Here is a 19358-nt window from a genome sequence, read left to right on the forward strand (position 1 = left end):
TGTTGCTAGGGGAGTGTCGCTAGGGGGGTGTCGCTAGGGGGGTGCCGCGGGCGTTGCGAGGGGGGCCCGTGAGCGTTGCGAGTGGGGCCCGTGAGCGTTGCGAGGGGGGGGCAACAGTCCGAGGGGGGGGGGGTGGGCGACGGCAGCCCGGCGGGCCCCTTTTACTTCATCCATGTGGCCGGGCCCCTGACGGGAGTACCAGTAATACCCCCCTGATGGCGGCCCTGTGTGGTCCAGACCTGATGAGACTATGTAGATCTGGCAGTTTCCATTAGTGAGTCTGTTGATTCTTGGAAACGATTTCAACCATGTTGCCACACAACACATGTAGTAGCCATGCAACATTTGGTTTCTTCAAAACGTAGAGAAAAAAAGTTGACCATGTTAAGCTCCCCTTTCAGGACTACTCCCATCTTTACACATCCATCTAAAATCGTGGAGGTATTTCACTGAATTGCTTATCACTACCTGTGCTGAGAGCCATGAATTCAATCCTTAACCCCATAAGGCCCCATGCACACTTCCATCACCGTTTTCACGGCCGTTTTTCACGGATCCGTGTGTCTGTTATGGTATCCGTGTGGTTTCCGTGTGGTTTCCGTATGTACTCTGTGTCCGTTCCGTGTTTCCGTTTTAAACAGACGATGTGCTTCCGTTTGGCTTCAGTTTTTCCACAAATCAGTTAAAAAAAAACGGGAGGTATTAAACTTAATCTGAACTTGTCACATGTCCCAGGAAACACCCATGGTGATCATGAACCATGCTTATAAGTCTCTCAACATCCATCTTCAGGAATGAATGTGTACTGTAGTCTGTGAACTTTGGCAAACCCTGCCGTTGCTAGGGCAACGGATCCATCAAAAACGGACGGAACACGGAAGCGTTCCGTGTGCCGTCCGTTTTTTTCACTGACCCATTGTCTTCTATGGGCTCCACGGTCACGGAATCACTGACAAAAATGGGATATGCTCTACTTTTGACGGAACGGAACAACGGACCCGTGAAAATAAAGGAAGTGTGCATGAGCCCATTGAAATTAATGGGTCAGGGTGCTATCAGTGAAAAAAACAGAAAGCACCCAGAAGGAAAAAACTGAAGTGGGCATGAGGCCAAGGGCCAGGCCAATTTTGGCCTTGAGGACCAGAACTATTGTTTTACTTTTCCTCTTTGTATACTGAGCTTATAACATTTTTATTTTTTTGTTCTATGTAGCTGTATGAGACTTTGTTTTTTTTGCGAGACGAGCCATACTTTATGTCAGTGCCATTTTTTGGTACATTTACATAGTTTAATTTATCTTTTTTTTTCTTAGCAAAAATGAAGAAAAGTATTGCTGCTGTTTTTTTTTTACAGAATGCACCGATCATCATAAATAATTCTATAAATTTGTTGTGTAGATTATTACGTTTGTGACGATAACAAATATGTGTATATTAATTCATGTTTTGGGACTTATATTTAATAAAGTATATTTAGTGTAAAAAATTTGCATTTGTGTCGTCTTTTTTTACGTTTTGTTTTTAATTTAACATTTTTATTCATTTAACTTTTCACTCCTCTTGCCACTTTTTAAAAGTGGTGAAAAATGTAGGTGGGATTAGGCGGAAGGGGGCGGAGACCACCATTGGTCCGTCAGATAGACTATAATTTATGCTAGAATTTGGTGCAAATGATAGAGAAAATCTATTTCTGTCTTTAGCACAGCCAAAAATGCGCTAAATTTATTAAGAGGTGTGCACCTCTTAATAAATTTGGTGCATTTTACTCCAGAGCTCTTTAATTTAAGACTCACATATGAAACGCCAGTCTTAGTAAATCTGCCTCATGGTTCCGTGGGCGGACTAAATCAGTATAATGAGTATTACAGCAAGCAGACAGGTGGATGAGATCAAACTCAAGCAGTTTGCAGCCAGTAACCTCTTGACGACATTTTTCAGAAAATCAACATTGAATGTGGGAGGAGCTTTAATGGAATTTTAGTCAAGAACGGGAGTATTTTAATATGTAAATATGAGATAACATCTTGTACGGAAGTTTACGATCTACATCAAGATGTATTACTTGATCCAATATGAAGGTGCAATGAAAGCCTATTTTGCCAGCTGAGGGCTACCATAATTCGTACCCCTTTCAACAGTGACTGCACAGCTGGATTTTAACTTTGCATATAAAACATAGCAGTCCTTCTCAAAAACCTTGATTTGTGTTGTGAAACATTAGGCAATTACTGTATATATCATTTTTATAAACAGAGAGCTCCATACAGTCAGCCATGGTTGAACAGAATTTTTTTTAAAAAGACTGGAAACAAAGCATATTTTCCTTCATTACAGTCCCAGTACGTTTCACAAGGTGTTGATACATATATCAGCCTCTCACAAACGGGGAAGGTGTCGCCTCTGGTTTTCTCGCTCGTTTTCGGCAGAGTCATCTGCTTTTAGTTTTCCCTCCAGCATACCAGCATCTCGGGAAGCATCAGAAATGCTGTGACTGAGATCTGGCATGTAGCTACAGAGCAGTGCCTGGATTAGGTCACAGAGACACACTGCTTCATGCAAGATGCTGGGGTAAGCTGTGGGTTATTTTTTTTAACAAACTGATAGAAACAAAAAAAAACAAAAAAACTGTATTTGCCATGAAAAGGCATCTGTGTCTAAAATACTATTTAAAGATTCCCATTGGTCTTGATCTTTTTAATACATGTTTTATAACAAAAAAAAAGTTTTGTTAAAAGATTTGAAATGCTGTCAATAGATTTGAAGAATGGAAAAAAATAGGATTGTTGATGGACCTCTTTTTTATTATTATTTTTGTTGGAACAATATATATATAAAATATGAATACATTTTTTGGGGCTTTTGTGCAAATTCGTGATTTTCATGTTTTTTCCCTGACTGTACGTTTTGCTTTTTTGTTTGCTATACTACACTATATGGATTAAAGTATTGCGAAACGCCACTTAATCATTGGATTCAGGTATTTCATTCAGTTCTATTGCCAAAGATGAATAAAATCCAGCATCTAGCCATGCAGTCTGTCTTTACAAACATTTGTGAAAGAATGGGTCATTCTAAAGAGCTCACTGAATTTCAGCGTGGTACTGTAATAGTATACCACCGCTGTAACAAGTCAGTGCATGCAATTTCTTCCCTCCTACACCTCCCATGAACAACTGTGAGTGATATTACTGTAAGTTGGAAGCGTTTAGGAACCACAGAAACTCAGCAACTAAGTGGCAGACCATGTAAAGTTAGAGTATGTTCACACGACCAAGTTTCAGACGTAATTCGGGCGTTTTATGCCTCGAATTACGTCTGAAAAAACGGCTCCATTACGCCGACAAACATCTGCCTATTACTTTCAATGGGTCTTACGATGTACTGTGCCGACGACCTGTCATTTTACGCGTCGCTGTCAAAAGACGGCCCGTAAAAAAGACGGCTCGTCAAAAGAAGTGCAGGACACTTCTTGGGACGTAATTGGAGCCGTTTTTCATTGACTCCATTGAAAAACAGCTCCAATTAAGTCCGTAATGGATTCCGTGAAAAACGAGAGTACGAGCAATTATGTCTGAAATTCAGGAGCTGTTTTCGCCTGAAAACAGCTCCGTAATTTCAGACTTATTTTGCGCTGCCGTGTGCACATACCCTTACAGAGCGAAGTGTCAGAGTGATGAGGCGCATAGTTCATAAAAGTCACCGACGCTCTGCTAACTCAGTAACTGCAGAGTTCCAAATCTCCTCTAGCATTAACATCCGCACAAAAACTGCCCTGGAGATTCCCAGCATGGGTTTCCATGGCCGTACAGCTGCATGCAAGCCTTACAACACCTAACACAATGCCAAGTATCAGATGGAGTGGTGTAAAGCACGCCGCCACTGGATTCTGGAGCAGAGGAAACGTGTTCTGTGGAGTGACGACACTTCTGTATCCGGCAGTGTAATGGAAGAACGTAAAAAAATAAGAGTTCAAATGGATTGATCAGTTTTGGATGCACCACTGTATTTTTTCCCAGTAGTTATGGTTTGTCATTTATGAATGGCATGTCCATGTGCCAGATCCGTCGTATGATGGATCCAGATGGTGACTGACCTCATAGACTTATACAGGGATCTGTCGAGGTTTCCATTATTTTGGCACCAAGAATAACGCTGAATGCACCCTTCCAAAGTGATGGAAGGCTTCTAACCCCTACAGTATTTCAACGGAACCTAACTAAGGCTATATTCAGACGAACGTAGCCAACCTCTGAGGTGAAAAACTGCAATTGTTCACGTCCGAGGTGCACTTAAGCAGGATGAGTTTTCACGCATCCCCCATAGACTAGAGTCTATGGAGGGATGCGTGAAGCGCAAAAAGATAGGACGTCCTATTTTTTCACAGACCCTTCACACGCTCCATTGAAACAACGGACGTGTGAACGGCCCCATTGAAGTACGAGTCTGTGTGATGGCAGTTGTTTTAACGGTCGTCACACGGACTACATATACGCTCGTCTGAATGAGCCCCTAGACAGACACTTTCACCTAGGTCCCAAGCAGAAACTAACTGCATGGCCCAAATATTGTGTGAACATAACCCAAGGACCTAAATCTCGCCATACACTTTAAATGTTTGTCGGCTGAACCCACCGATTTCGGCGGAACCAGCCGACCATCTAATATTCATGGCGGTGTCACCAAACGGCAAATAAAATTCAACATGCCTGATTCTTTTGTTCATTAGCAGGTAAGACTTATCTGGCAGTGGCTTTCTCCCTATTGAAAACACATACACGCTTGGCCAACAGTTCATTAATCACATAGAACCCATTTTAATAAACATAAAAATTACTTAAGAGGGTGGCTACTAGTGCACTTTGCTTTAAAAGGTAACTAAACTTTCAAAAAACTTCTGACATGTCATAGGGATATATCAGAAGTTTTAATCTGTGGGGTCCAAGACCCCCCCCCCCCCGAGACCCCAGCCGATCGATAAAACGAAGCGGCAGAATCGATCGATGGAGCCCCTTTATTACTGATTGGCTTCTCTCGTAAAGCCGAGCAAGTGGTATAAGGGCTCAATAGAAAGTCTATGAGTCCGTATACCACTTGCTCGGTTTTCCGAGAAAAGCCGATCAGAAACTAAGCGGCTCAGGGCTCATCCGAGCACTTCTCCCGATTTGTTTTAGCGATCGGTGGGGGTCTCAGTGCTCGGACATGTCAGAAGTTTTTAGAAAGTTTAGCTACCCTTTAAATGTACAGTATATGGCCAGAAATACACAAATTATCTTCTCGTTCTGTTTGTAGATAAACTTCACATCTGATGGTTATAATACAGCTAATGATCATATGCTGTGACATGTCGCATGCATCCCTTCATCTTACAGTCTTTTAACAATAGGTATTTATATATATCAGCTACAAATACATTCCTTTCTCCTCGCATGGGGTTGTATCTAAGAGTATGTTCACACAGCTTATTTTGGAAAGTAAAAGCCTCGTTTTACGCTCCAAGATATACTTAAAATAAGCCTGAGGAAATACACTGTGCTTTTCACATATGGTGTATTTTTACGGTGCCGAATTAAAAAAACGCCTCGTAAAAAGAAATAGCATGTCGTTTTTGGAGCTGATTTTCCATCTGTTTTCAGGTGGCGATTATGATTTAAATTATATTGGGGGATTTTATGTACCTGTTGTCCTATTACATCCTAATGATTTTTTACTGGATCATAGAGGAACTAGTATCTCCACAATGTAGCCATGATTTAAAATGTAACTAAACTTTCAACAAACTTCTGTCATGTCATAGTGACATGCCAGTAGTTTTGATCGCCAATACGAAGCGAGAGAAGAGCTCAGGTCGTCGCTGAGCCACTAATTGCCTCTTTTTCAGAAAGCCGATGTAGCGGTGTACGGGCCCATAGACTTTCTATTGAGTCCGTGCACCGTTACATCGGCTTTCTGAGAAAAAACGATCAGAAACCAAGCGGCTCAACGCCCGGACCCCCACAGATAAAAACTTCTGACATGTCACTATGACATGTCAGAAGTTTGTTGAAAGTTTAGTAACCCTTTAAAAAATATCCCAGGTGCAAAATCATAATAGTCAACAAAAATAGTCATGTAGTCAAGCTTCCCTCCTACTGACACGTTTTTTTCTCCTGAATTAGTGATCTCTCCCTCTGTTCTTTAAGGCTGGGTACACACCGAGTTTTTTGCAGGCGGAAAATCTGTCTCAAAATTCAGTTTGGAATTTTGTGGCAGATTTTCCTCTGCCTGCATGCCGATTTACGCTGCGTTTTTCGCACGCAGCCATTGAGCGCCGCGGGCATAAAACGCCACGAAATACGCTTTCTCTGCCTCCCACTTGTCTATGGGAGGTCAGAGGCGGAAACGCCCGAAGATAGGGCATGTCCCTTCTTTTTCCCGCGAGACGTTTTTTCCGCTCGCGGGAAAAAAATGTCTCCGCCTCCCATTGAAATCAGATGCCATTTTTAGTAATGATACCCTCTTTTGTGGCAGAGGAACCCCTGGGTCACCATCAGTTTCCGGATGCAACTGCAAACTCTGCACCTCATAAACTTAATTCACTGAAAATTTTACTGACTCCACTGAAAATCCACACAGTGATGTCACAGAACAGGAATAATTCTTACATCTATTTCACAGAACATGGATAAAAAATACAGTAAGGTCACAGTACAGGCATAATAAACACATTAATTCCACAGTAAAGGCACAAAACAGAAATAACAAAAACAGTGATATCACAGTACAGGGATAATAAACACTGTGAACAAATAAGAAAGTGATGTCACAGTATAGGAATAAGGCACACAGTGATGTCACTGAACATGGGTAATGACCAAAGTGAAAAAGCAGCACAGGAATATTAGTCAAAGTGATGTTGCAGTACAGGGATAAAAAACATTGTGGGATCCTACAAAGTGTTATTTCACACTGAAGCTACAGTACAGGGATAATAAACATTTTTAGCTCATAGAAAGGGTTATTGCACAATGTGAACATAGTCACACCCTACATCACAATACAACAATTGTGTACATATAGATAATAGATGAAATTGGGCCCTGCATTTTGGTGTTGACTTGTCACCCGGGTCTAAAAATTCCTGGTGTTTATTTTCCCCTCTACACTCTCTATCTGATCCTAGTACCATTTCCCACCCTCTTATCTTGGTAACCATAAAGTCCTTCTGTAAAGTCATGAAAAATGACTTGCCACCCAATAGCAAAGAAGATGGCACCAACCAGTAATGTCACAGTACATGAATAAACACTGAAATTGTAAGAAAGGGGTGATGTCACGACTGAAGACCAAAATGATGTTACAGTACAGAGGTAATAAACTCAGCATCATAATACAAGGATTATGCACACAGTGATGTCACAGTACAGGGATAGTAAACACTTGTATTCTCCTATGAGGTACTCAGGCCCTGGTGTCCATGTGCGACTGCAACCACTAAACCCCCTAAGTTACACATCTTTTGGAAATTCCCTAATATACTTTAGCCCAGGGGCGTAGCTAGGGGGGAGGGGGCAGGCGGGGCATGTGCCCGGGCGCAGCTTAGAGGGGGCGCCAGCGCCACCTCCGCCTGCACTATAATTGTACCTGTGTCTATAGGACACAGGTACAATTAGAAGCAATGAATGACCAGGCACGTTCCGTGCCCGGCCATTCAGCGCCTTTCCACGAGTGAAGCAACTGGTACCTTTTGTACCAGTGAAACTTCCGTCGATGAAAGGCGCTGAGTGACAGGGAAAGTCATCCTGCCCAGCCAATCAGAGCCTTTCATAGACGCTGCGTTCAACCCCCAGGAGACCTGTGCAGAAGAGAGCAGGTCTCCATGGCTGTCGGACGGCGTGGGAGCGGGATTAAGGTGAGTTTAAATTTTTTATTTTTTTTAAATTGTAATAAAAGTGTGTGGCTGTATCTATAAGGGGGACTTTATCTACGGGGGGACTTTATCTACGGAGGGGAGACTTTATCTACAAGGGGGACTTTATCTATGGGGGGCTTTATCTGCGGGGGGCTTTATCTGCGGGGGGAGACTTTATCTACGGGGGGGCCTTTATCTACGCGGGGGGGCTTCATCTACGGGGGGGGACTTTGTCTACACGGGGGGGGGACTTTGTCTACACGGGGGGCTTTATCTACGGGGGGGCTATATACTGGGGTGGGCTATCTATGGAGCACCATATACAGGGGGGGCTATATAGTATATAGCCCCCTGTAGATATAGCCCACCCCTGTATATAGCCCACCCCTGTAGATATAGCCCACCCCTGTATATAGCCCACCTGTAGATATAGCCCACCCTCGTAGATATAGCCCCCATGTAGATATAGCCCCACTGTAGATATAGTCCCCCTGTAGATATAGTCCCCCTGTAGATATAACCCACCCCTGTATATAGTCCCCCTGTAGATATAGCCCACCCCTTTATATAGTATCCCACAAATAGCTCCCCCTATAGTGCTCCTTAGAAAGCCCACCCCTGTATATAGCCCCCCAGTACATATAGTCCACCCCTATATATAGTGCTCCACAGATAGCCCACCCCTGTATATAGTATATACAGGGGTGGGCTATCTGTGGAGCACTATATACAGGGGTGGACTATCTAGTGGAGCACTATATACAGGGGTGGTGTAAAGGATCTGCCAGGCACAGCTTCTGTGTCAACGCCCATAGGTAATCAGTCTGCACCTGCTTCTATGTCTGTGAGACTGACTCCATCTTCCACCACTCAGCATGGCAGGCTTAGGAGTGGGAGAGCCTATCACAGCCTGGCCAGACGGAGCTAGCTCCCGCCCTCTGTCTATTTATACCTGCCTTTCCTGTTCCTCCTTGCTTGTGACTCTTCCCGTTTGGTTTCCTGGCCCTGCTGCAGCTTCTGAACTATTTGACCCTGCTTCATATTGACCCTGGCTTACTGACTACTCTCCTGCTCTGCGTTTGGTACCTCGTACACTCCTGGTTTGACTCGGCTTGTTCACTACTCTCCTGCTCTGCGTTTGGTACCCCCTACACTCCTGGTTTGACTCGGCTCGTTCACCACTCTTGTTGCTCACGGTGTTGCCGTGGGCAACTGCCCCATTTCCCTTAGCTTCTGTGTACCGTCTGTTTGTCTGTCGTGCACTTACTGAGCGTAGGGACCGTCGCCCAGTTGTACCCCGTCGCCTAGGGCGGGTCGTTGCAAGTAGGCAGGGACTGAGTGGCGGGTAGATTAGGGCTCACTTGTCTGTTTCCCTACCCCCTACATTACAGGTGGACTATATGTACAGGGGGACTATATGTACAGGGGGGCTATATACAGGGGTGGGCTATCTGTGAAACACTATATGCAGGGTGGACTATATGTAGAGCACTATATACAGGGGTGGACTATATGTGGAGCACTATATACAGGGGTGGGCTATATCTACAGGGGGCTACATACAGGGTTGGGCTATCTGTGGAGCACTATATACAGGGGTAGGCTATATCTACAGGGGGCTATATACAGGGGTGGGCTATATCTACAGGGGGGCTATATACAGGGGTGGGCTACCTGTAGAGCACTATATACAGGGTTGGGCTATATCTACAGGGGGCTATATACAGGGTTGGGCTATATGTGGAGCACTATATACAGGGCTGGGCTATATCTACAGGGGGCTATATACAGGGGTGGGCTATCTGTAGAGCACTATAGGGGGAGTTATTTGTGGGACACTATATACAGGGGTGGGCTATATGGGGGCACTATATACAGGGGGCTCTATGGCAGGCACTATCTACAGGGGGCACAGTGTGTGTGTGGGACACGGTGTATGGTGCTATTATAATTAAAGGTGCAGTGTATGGCGCTATTATATTTAGGGGCGTAGTGTGTGGTATAATGATAACTTTATATTTATTTATAGGTGCAGAAATGTTGGAAAAGTGAGAAGCTGAAGACATGTGAGCGGCAAACTGCAGAAATGTTGGAAAAGTGAGAAGCTGAGGACATCTGAGCGGCAAACTGCAGAAATGGGCTGTGACCGGGAGAATTCATCATAGAGGTCTGGACCGAATGGAGAAAAATAACTAGAATCTGAGACGTCACCGGTGAGTCACTTCATGTAAATGTTTATTCTGCCTCTATAATCAGCACTGTAGTCACTGTGTGATCTGCAGTGAGATGATGGGTGGTATGATTATGATATGATTTATTTTTTGTGAAACAGCATCTCCCAGCATATCCTTACCATTGTTCGGGCCATGCTGGGAGCTGTAGTTTTACACCGTACAAACCTGTACAGCAGGGGTTGCACTAAATTGAGCTGTATTTGTGCTGGTGCTGTATTTATGTACTGAGCTTGGTTCTGGGGCTGTATATATGTACTGAGCTTGGTTCTGGTGTTGTGTATAGAACCATATTGCTTGTAAAATGTACAAATGTTTTTATGCTCACGTTACATAAAAAGAAATGTGGAAAAGAAATGACACGTTGATTGGTAGAGAAAACAAACACGGCGAGGGGGAAGGAGATGTCGGGAAAGAGGTTGGGGGGGGGGGCGCCAAACTGAATCTTTCCCCCGGGTGCTGGAGAACCTAGCTACGCCTCTGCTTTAGCCTACATAGTACAAATGCTCCAGAAGTATGCCAGAGCGATTTGTAGCTACCAACGCCCAGCTCCAAATAAATTTTTGGTTGCTATTAAAGATGTTAGCAAACTAAAAAACGCTAATAATATCAGCCTGGGCTCTACCTATGAAACCCAGGGAAGCTGGAGGGTATTCGATTTACCTTTGACTTCCTTGGTCTACTTTCAGATCGATCATAATATTGTCTGTTTATTAGTGAAATGCAGATTTTAACTGAGCCCCGGCACTCCTAAGCCTGAGGTACACATTTTAACCTCCTAAACTAGTTAGGTTAGCCAGCAACATGATACGGCAGTGGAAAAAAAAAACATAACTCTACACTGATGAAACCTCTATAGGGTACCAGTGATGGTCAGGCAATACTATAAATGTGAAAACCTTATTCTTATCAGTTAGGTCACATGATTCTTAATCACAAACCTACCACCTGACGGTCATGAGGGTAAATTAAAAAATGGCTCATAAAAATGGCTGTGTTACGGCTCCGTGCAACATCCGAGTGGAACACAGCCGTAATATAACAACTGTAGAAGACTCCCGGCCCATACTGTACCAGCGATTTCATACGGAATCTGACACCAGTCACTGTGCTCCATCGGACACCCTATTACGGAGTTATATCTGAATAAAGCCTAAGGCGGACACATTTCCTGATGTCATGAAAATAACAGCCACTAGTTGCTGCAATACAGAAACAATACTGTAGCAGCAAATACAGGGAGCAAAAGGCTTTCACATTGTACAGTTAGAGACCACATACAAAAGCTTCATGACAGCCTACCTATTCCTTTAACTAGATATTGGTTAGAGAAACACAATGAGCGCCATTACCTAACAGCGACTGAGGTCGCAAGCGCCGCATATCCATATCCACGGACGGAATCCGTGTCTGAAGAATGTCGAATGTATGGACCGAAATGCTAAACCTATTTTTGGATTACTATTTTTCGCTATATGTGAAATAAAATATCACTTATTGCAGAATACCTTGGAGTGCTGAGTTCCCATTTTTTATACGTTGGCGTGGAAGCCTACTCACGCACCCTTGAAACACGGAGTGCTGCGGAATCAAGAAAGTAGAGAAACACTCACCACATCACTAGGTAGAGCTGAGAGGTCATTGAAGGGAGTTTCTAATGAGTTTGTGTCCACGTTCAATAATACCACATCATCCAGAGATCTACTTCTCACCCTCTGAAAAAAACATTTAACTATCAGAGTACTTTTTAACTAAGATTTGGATACATTGATATTTTTAATTAGATGGTTTACTATGAAGAAATAACAACCATGCCCTTGGTATATCGTTCCATGTCTGTTATTTTTGAAGCACAATGTAGAAGCGTATTTCTACAGGCACAAATGTAAAGGCTATGGACACCTTTAGACCAATTTTTTTTTTTTTTTTATTGAACTGCATGTTCGTATTATGGGCCCCCAAAGCATTTTTGTATTTGCAACAAATATAATTGTTTCTCCTGGCTCTGTCAACAATGTGTAAACTCGGGCCGAAGCAGGTAAAGTAAATCGGGTGGAATCCAATACACCCTAGATAACATAAAATAAAACACAACACAATTTTACCACTCAGGTGGCACTGGTTAAACAGTCCAACTTGTAATCGGTATAGACACCGTCTCCCAGAAAAATTAAGTAGACAGTCCGCGATCCAGGGTATAGATGTTTTTAATTTTTTAAAGAAAAAAAGACAGATTGGTAGTGCGTAGCCTGTACTCATCAGGGTGCAAAGAGAGAGTACATTTGAACTGAACCTCAACGCTTGAGATATAGGATCTTCTCATACCAGGAGTTTTGAACATGGAGAGATTGTACGGAGCTCTATGGAACTACAAGGATAAAAATAACCATCTATACCCTCACTGGATCGCGGACTGTCTACTGCATTTTTCTGGGAGAGAGTGTCCATACCGATTGTAAGTTGGACTGTTTAACCAGTGCTGTCTGAGCGTTAAAATTGTGCTGTGTTTTATTTTATGTATTTGCAACAGATGGGCTCTCTGACGGCTTGAAGACAGGAGCGCTGATGGCGGTCTATCGGAATAAGCTCTGAATGGTGTTCTGCAGCTTGCTATCTACTGGTATACATGCAAGCTGAAGAAGTAAAATGGTTAAAAAAAAATAATAAAGACCAATTACAAAAATGCTTTTTTAACCCATAATACATGTAGTTCAATATTAAAAAAATAAGTGGTCCAAAGGTGTCCGTAGCCTTTATGCACTGCAAGATATGTTGTCACTAAATAAATAAAGATTATTATTAAATTGCAATATAAATAATATTAAGGTGGCTTATGTTTAATAAATTAAATATGGATTAAGTATAGTGCAAAAGAACCAAAATCAAACATGGTTTTGTAGGAAAATAATTTTATTACGGTTTGGTTGTAATGCTCTTGCATTTACAATAATTATGCAGTCAACCATTTAAATATTATTTTTTTTAAACTTTTTATTGAAAAGTTGTTAATTTACATAAAATCATGAAAGACCGCATAAATAACAAGTGAACATTCAGAAAATAAAACAAATGCACTAATACAATAGAGGATAATATAAAGCGTATAGTTGGGGAGGGCACAAAGTCTACAAAGATTCTAACGCCATGTATGAAACATCGGTACATTTAACGGTCACAATAGTTGCTAAGTAATAGCAAATGCTAATCAGGTAGATGTTAAAATAGCTAAAGAGTAACTAACGTTTATCTAGAAGAGGTCTCCAATTTGTCTATGGAGATTCTATTATAATATAAGAAATTATAGATTGCAAACAACCGTAAAGATAGGTCTTAAGGGCTCATTCAGATGAGCGTATATGTAGTCCGTGTGACAGGCGTTAAAACAACGACCGTCACACAGATTTATGTACTTCAATGGGGCCATTCACACGACCGTTGTTTTAACGAAGTGTGTTAAGGGTCTGTGAAAAAATAGGACATGTCCTATTTTTTTCACTTCACGCATCCCTCCATAGACTTTAGTCATACACATTAAAGGAGAGTAAGATTATTACAACCTCATTATCCAAGAGAACTTAATCGTTAATGATCTGTACCATCAATTCAGAATTATACTGTTTTGTCAGAGTCATCAGTACTACATCCCTCTGATCCTCATACCCGCCACACCATTCCTTAACTTGTCAGGTAAGGAAAGTCTGTTTCTGAGTAACGCCATTCCTGCCGTTTCGATCCACTGTCCCCCATTGTTGTTCAAACTTACGTAGTGTGTCATGTTTCATATATACTCCCCTCTCTAACAAAATCACAGAATTCACTACTCCTTAAAATTCTTCTACTGAGGGAAGCGCATCACCTAACCAATGTCTGGCAATAGTTTTCCTGGCCAGGTAGAATATTTTTGCCACGGCTAGTTTGGGCATCTCAGATAAGGGCAGTTCCTCTACATATCCCAAAAGTCCTGTCAAAGTTGTTTTAGAAATCTGTTGGCCAAAGACTTTTTGGATTAATGCATATATACCATTCCAATATGAGGACAATAGAGGGCATGTTCATAGCATATGTGACAAGTCCGCATTAGGTGCAGGGCATCTGGGACATTTAGCATAAGATCTAATGCCCATTTTGCACATCAGATATGGCGTACAATAAACCCTATGAATAAGGTATAATTGTGATCTTCTATGAGCAACACTAAAGGCCCTTTTACTCTGAGCAATTATCGGGCAGACAAGCGTTCATAGAATGCTCGTTGCCGATAATTGCCCTGTGTAAACAGGGCAGCGATCAGCAGATGAATGAGCAAACGTTTGATCATCTGCTGATCATATCGTTTTAAAAAAGTGAATTATTATTGTTATCGGCAGCACATCTCCCCTTGTAAACAGGCAGATGCAATGCCTACATGATAATAATGTATGGGGACGACCGATCGGAGGAACGACCGCTTATCCCCATACATAGCTCCATGTGACAGGAACAAACGAGCGCCAATCAACATATCGGCAGGTGTAAAAGGCCCTTAAGAGACAACTTAGGTGCCATTTGTAATACTTAATTCCAAGTTTCGTTTGACATGGGACCAACATCAACCTCCCATAGCTCCTTTAGTCCCAATATTGGGTCAACCAAAATCCTCGGCAGAAGCTATTTATACACAAAGGAAATTAAGGTATGTGATGTTTCCGCTTTTACAATGTGATCTAACATTTCTGTCTAAGATTTGAACCCATCGTCATCATACAACTGATACACATATTTAAAGAGGCTCTGTCACCAGTTTATAAGTGCCCTATCTTCTACCTAATGTAGGCGCTTTAATGTAGAGAAGTAATGTGTTGTTTGTTTTTTTAAAACGTTTATTTTTTACAAGTGGGCGTTTTTTTACTTTTCACCAAGTGGGCGTTGTAAAGAGAAGTGTATGATGCTGACTAATCAGCGTCATACACTTCTATTCATTCATGTTCAGCTGTACTCACAGCGTATCGTGATCTCGCGAGATCAAGCTGTGCTGTCACTTACTCCCACATTAACTTTACCGGAGTGTCGGGAGAATGAAAAGACATCGCCTCCTGTACTTATCTACATTAGAGCGCCTATTAGATTAGGTAGAAGATAGGGCAGTTATAAACTGGTGACAGAGTCTCTTTAACACCTCGCTGTTTCCAGCCTTCAAAATACTCCAAAATATGAAATTCCCCGAGAGTAGGGTTATCCCATATGGATGTATATCGAGAATATCCTGAAATATTTAGGAGTGATTTCCACCTCTCCCAGACTCTATGTAACAAAATAAGTGTTGGCAATGTAGGGGATATTAATCTCAACCTAAGTGCTTCCAGTACTGATCTGCCTCCCAGAACATGTTTGAGAATTTTATAACTAGAGCCTCCCCCCTGTTCTAATTCCCATCCCTGTATATGCTGAAGTTGTGATGCCATATAATAGACCCAAGCATGCAGGACAGCCAACCCCCCCCCCCCTCTATTTTTGACATCTGCAGTTTCTCTAGTTTGATAAGTGGAGTTCCCTTTTTCCATATAAGATCCCGAAAGATCCCATGTACAGTCTTGAAAAGATGACGGAAGCCACACCTGTGTATTACGCAATATATACATAAGTTGTATCATCAGAGTCATCTTCACCAAGTTTGCCCATCCTATCATAGATATTGGCAGTATTACCCATGCATCTTCTTTATGCCGCAGTTTTTCTATCTTCGGCATCACATTAAGTGACCCAAATGCCCAGATATTTAAATGTATCTACTTTCGGTATAATCAGTCCATTGAGCTGAGGCATTATTGCATTAGGTTCCACTGGTAATAGGGCGGATTTGGTCCAATTAATGGCAAGTCCTGAATATATACCAAATTGGTCTATGATGGACATCATACTCCCTAAAGAACCATGTATATCACCCACAAATAGTAATAGGTCATCAGAATAGAGCACCACCCGTTCCTTTCAATCTTCAAACTTGAAACCCTTAATATCTCTTGTCATTCTCAATTTAGCTGCCATGGGCTCAATGGCTACTAAGAGTGGCGAGAGCGGTCACCCCTGAAGGGTACCTCTCTCTAGAGTAAAGACATCAGAGTATGCATTATTGGCCCTAATTCTGGCTCCGTGCGCTACATATAACAACTTGACCCACCAGAGGAATTTAGGTCCAAAGCCAATCTTTTCTAATACAGCCCATAGATAGCCCCATTCAACGCTATTGAAAGCCTTGGCGGTATTAAGAGACAAAATAGCTTTGCTATGAGAGCTACCCGGAGAGCCGCCAGGAGATTCAAGAACAGTCTTCTCTTTCTCTGGTATAAAGCCCAACTGGTTGGGATAAATTATTGAAGCGATTACTCCTTTCAGCCTATCAGCGAGTACTTTGGCCAGTATCTTTACATCCGATGTGAGAAGAGAGATTGGTCTGTACAAGATTGGGAGACTCGGGTCTTTATCAGGTTTAGGCAGTACCACCACAACTGCCCCATAAAAAGATGTATGATGAGAGCCCTTTTCAAGGGATTCCACATACTGTATACCTCTAATAATTTGAGAAGCAGGTCCTCACCATATAGTTTGTATAGCTCAGCGGGAATGCTGTGCCTTCTCATTTTTCAAACTACCAACTGCCTCCTGTAGCTCTTCAGGGGTGATAGACCCCTCTAACCGATCTCTCTCCCCCTGTGTCAGCCTAGGAAGCTCAATATTAAACAAATATGCATGCAAAGATGACTGATCATATGTCACAGTCGATTAGTATAGAGATGCACAAAAAGTATAAAACTCCCGCAAGATCCCCATGGTGCCTTCCACCTCAACACCATCAGTCCCCCTCAACCTACGGACGTAACTTGGTCTGCCGCACCCTTGCTATAGAGGCCAAAAGATGTCCAGTTTTCCATTGCAAATCTACCCAGTGTGTTCTATGCCTCTTTCCATGCTCTATTAGTATCAGTAGACGGCGATACTACATGAGCCGCCTCAGTATCCACCACTCGTTGAGTAAGTGTCACCTCAAGTTGTTTGGAGCGTTTTAATAACTGCAATTTACGCTTTAATAGTGTCCCATATGAGGCCGGGAGAGTGACTATTTTCATTAAACTTATACAATTCTTTAAGAGATTCCACAATCTCTGTTCTCTCTATCAGTCGCAGCCAGACCGGGTTTAGTCACCAGCCTAACAACGTTCTTGGTACCATCAGCATCAACTGCAGTCTCACTGAGGTGGGAGAGTGATCGAAGAGAGATCTAGGCAAATATTTCTCTCAGATATGTATGGCAGCATACGGGCATTACATAAGGAAAGGTCAATTCGGGACAGAGCACACATAGCGGCACTCCCTGTCTATTAATGAGATTTATGGATCAGAACGCTGATCCCCCTGGAATACACTGTAAACACAGGTTGATACTCCTGCAGTGCCCATCTTTTATACATTAAATGTAGTGACTCTGAGGTCATATGAGTCTCTAGCAACCCTATAATGGCTGAGGACAAAGCTTTAAGACTTTCAAATATAGAATTTTGCTTATTAGTGTCTCGGATACCTCTTACATTCCATGACAATATATCTGGACAACCCGCCATATCACTCCCAACTGCATGCCTCTATCAGGATAAATCAACCAACACATAGTGACCATTACATTCCCCAGCTCAGTTTTGTAGCAGCCCCCAAATACCTTGCACCGAGACCGTAAAAAGAAAACCTCCCACCCCTCCCTATTCCCCAACTTAGAATCCAAACAATATCAACATACAGAAAAACAACATACAGTGTATTTTCTCCCTCTCTAATGAGAGGTGGGGGTCACCCAGTTAAAGTTCCCATTAAGATCAGTATCCATATTCTATTTCTCTTAATTAAAGCTATAAAATAAGATTCTGCATGAAATACAGAAGAATCATTCCCGCTACTCAGCAGTGTGCTCAGGATACATGTAAAATCCGTATATAAGAATCAGTGTCTGCAAACAAAATGTCTAGTGCATCTTATTTAAAGCATTGAGGAAGAAGTATGGGAAACTCACACATGCTCCCCAATATCACCAGATAACCTGGCAAATGTGAACAAATTATGCAACTTAGTATAGTGTATAACATATAACGTAAGCTCCTGGGAGCCATAGTCTCTTCAGATGAACAGTTTCCAGAATTCACTAAACGTGAGATTTCGCTTAGGTTAAGTCTTGTCCCTAACTGTCCCGACAGAGTTTATCTTTATTTGCAACCAGCCATCTCAAGGCATCTTTAGCAGAGTCAAAAAATGTAGTAGTCCCTATCATTGCTACATGGAGCCTAGCAGGATATAGCATAGAATACTAGACTTGATGTTGGTGCAGCTATTTTTTAATATCCATAAATTGCGCTTTTCTGCGCTGCACAACTACCGAATAGTCAGGGAAAAATTAGACTTTCGCCCCATCAATGGTAATATCTCGGGATTTACACAAAATTACATCTCTGTCCTTATAGTGCAGAGGTTTGATCAAGATTGGCCTAAAAGGCCATCCTATGGGACCAGGGCGAGTGGGTACCCGATGTATCCTCTCCACCACAAATAAATGTGTCCGAGTGTTCTTGTCCAATATTTGAAGCAGCGAGAATTAAAAAAAAAAATGTGTCAGGGTTGTTACCTTCAGCTTTCTCAGGTACCCCAATAAGCCTAACATTATTCCGGCATAACCGATTTTCTAGGTCATCTGTTTTCGCAAATAACGCCACAACATCATGAGCATTTTTCTGAGTGTCTCTGCGTAATGGCGGCAAAGAGTCTTCCAGCTCACTTCCCTCCACTACCGTGGTCCTCTCTGTAACCTTTTGTAAATCATGGCGTATGAAGAGAAACATCTTCTTTAACACTGCCAATTTGTCTTGCAAGAAGAGTGAGTGCCTTGCTGCAGTGTGTGACCACTTTGTATACATCTACTATGGTAGGTTCAGGTGCCTCAGAAGTTATCCCCTGTGCATGTAAGGTATCGTCACTAACTGCCATTAGGTCTTGGAGTACCCTCTGTGCCTCCGGGGAGCCCTTCTCCAGATCCGTATCCTCCCCCGCCAGGGTTACAGCAGCCATGGGCACAAGCGGTGATATAGTCGGCTGTAGGTCAAGAGCCTTGGGAAAGTGAGCAAACTGTTCTAGGCAGGCCATCACCGCTCTTTGCTTGGGGCCTGGTGGGGATGTTTCTCACACCGATGCTTTGGCGCCATTTTGGGCCATGGCCCCACCACC

The 19358-nt window shown here is 42.6% G+C and overlaps 1 protein-coding gene across 5 annotated transcripts in view; it reads right to left on the reverse strand.

Moving 5' to 3' along the window:
* DENND1B (DENN domain containing 1B) overlaps window positions 1–19358 on the reverse strand; it is a 185941-nt gene that overhangs the window by 51268 nt on the left and 115315 nt on the right. For all 5 annotated transcript variants that reach the window (XM_075833379.1, XM_075833382.1, XM_075833380.1 and 2 more), the window contains one exon: window positions 11732–11833. In XM_075833379.1, the coding sequence (XP_075689494.1) occupies window positions 11732–11833 (102 nt within the window). The remainder of the gene's footprint in view (window positions 1–11731; window positions 11834–19358) is intronic.

Source organism: Rhinoderma darwinii, chromosome 7, assembly GCF_050947455.1.
Source record: "Rhinoderma darwinii isolate aRhiDar2 chromosome 7, aRhiDar2.hap1, whole genome shotgun sequence".
In the NCBI taxonomy this organism is placed as follows: Eukaryota; Metazoa; Chordata; class Amphibia; order Anura; family Rhinodermatidae; genus Rhinoderma; species Rhinoderma darwinii.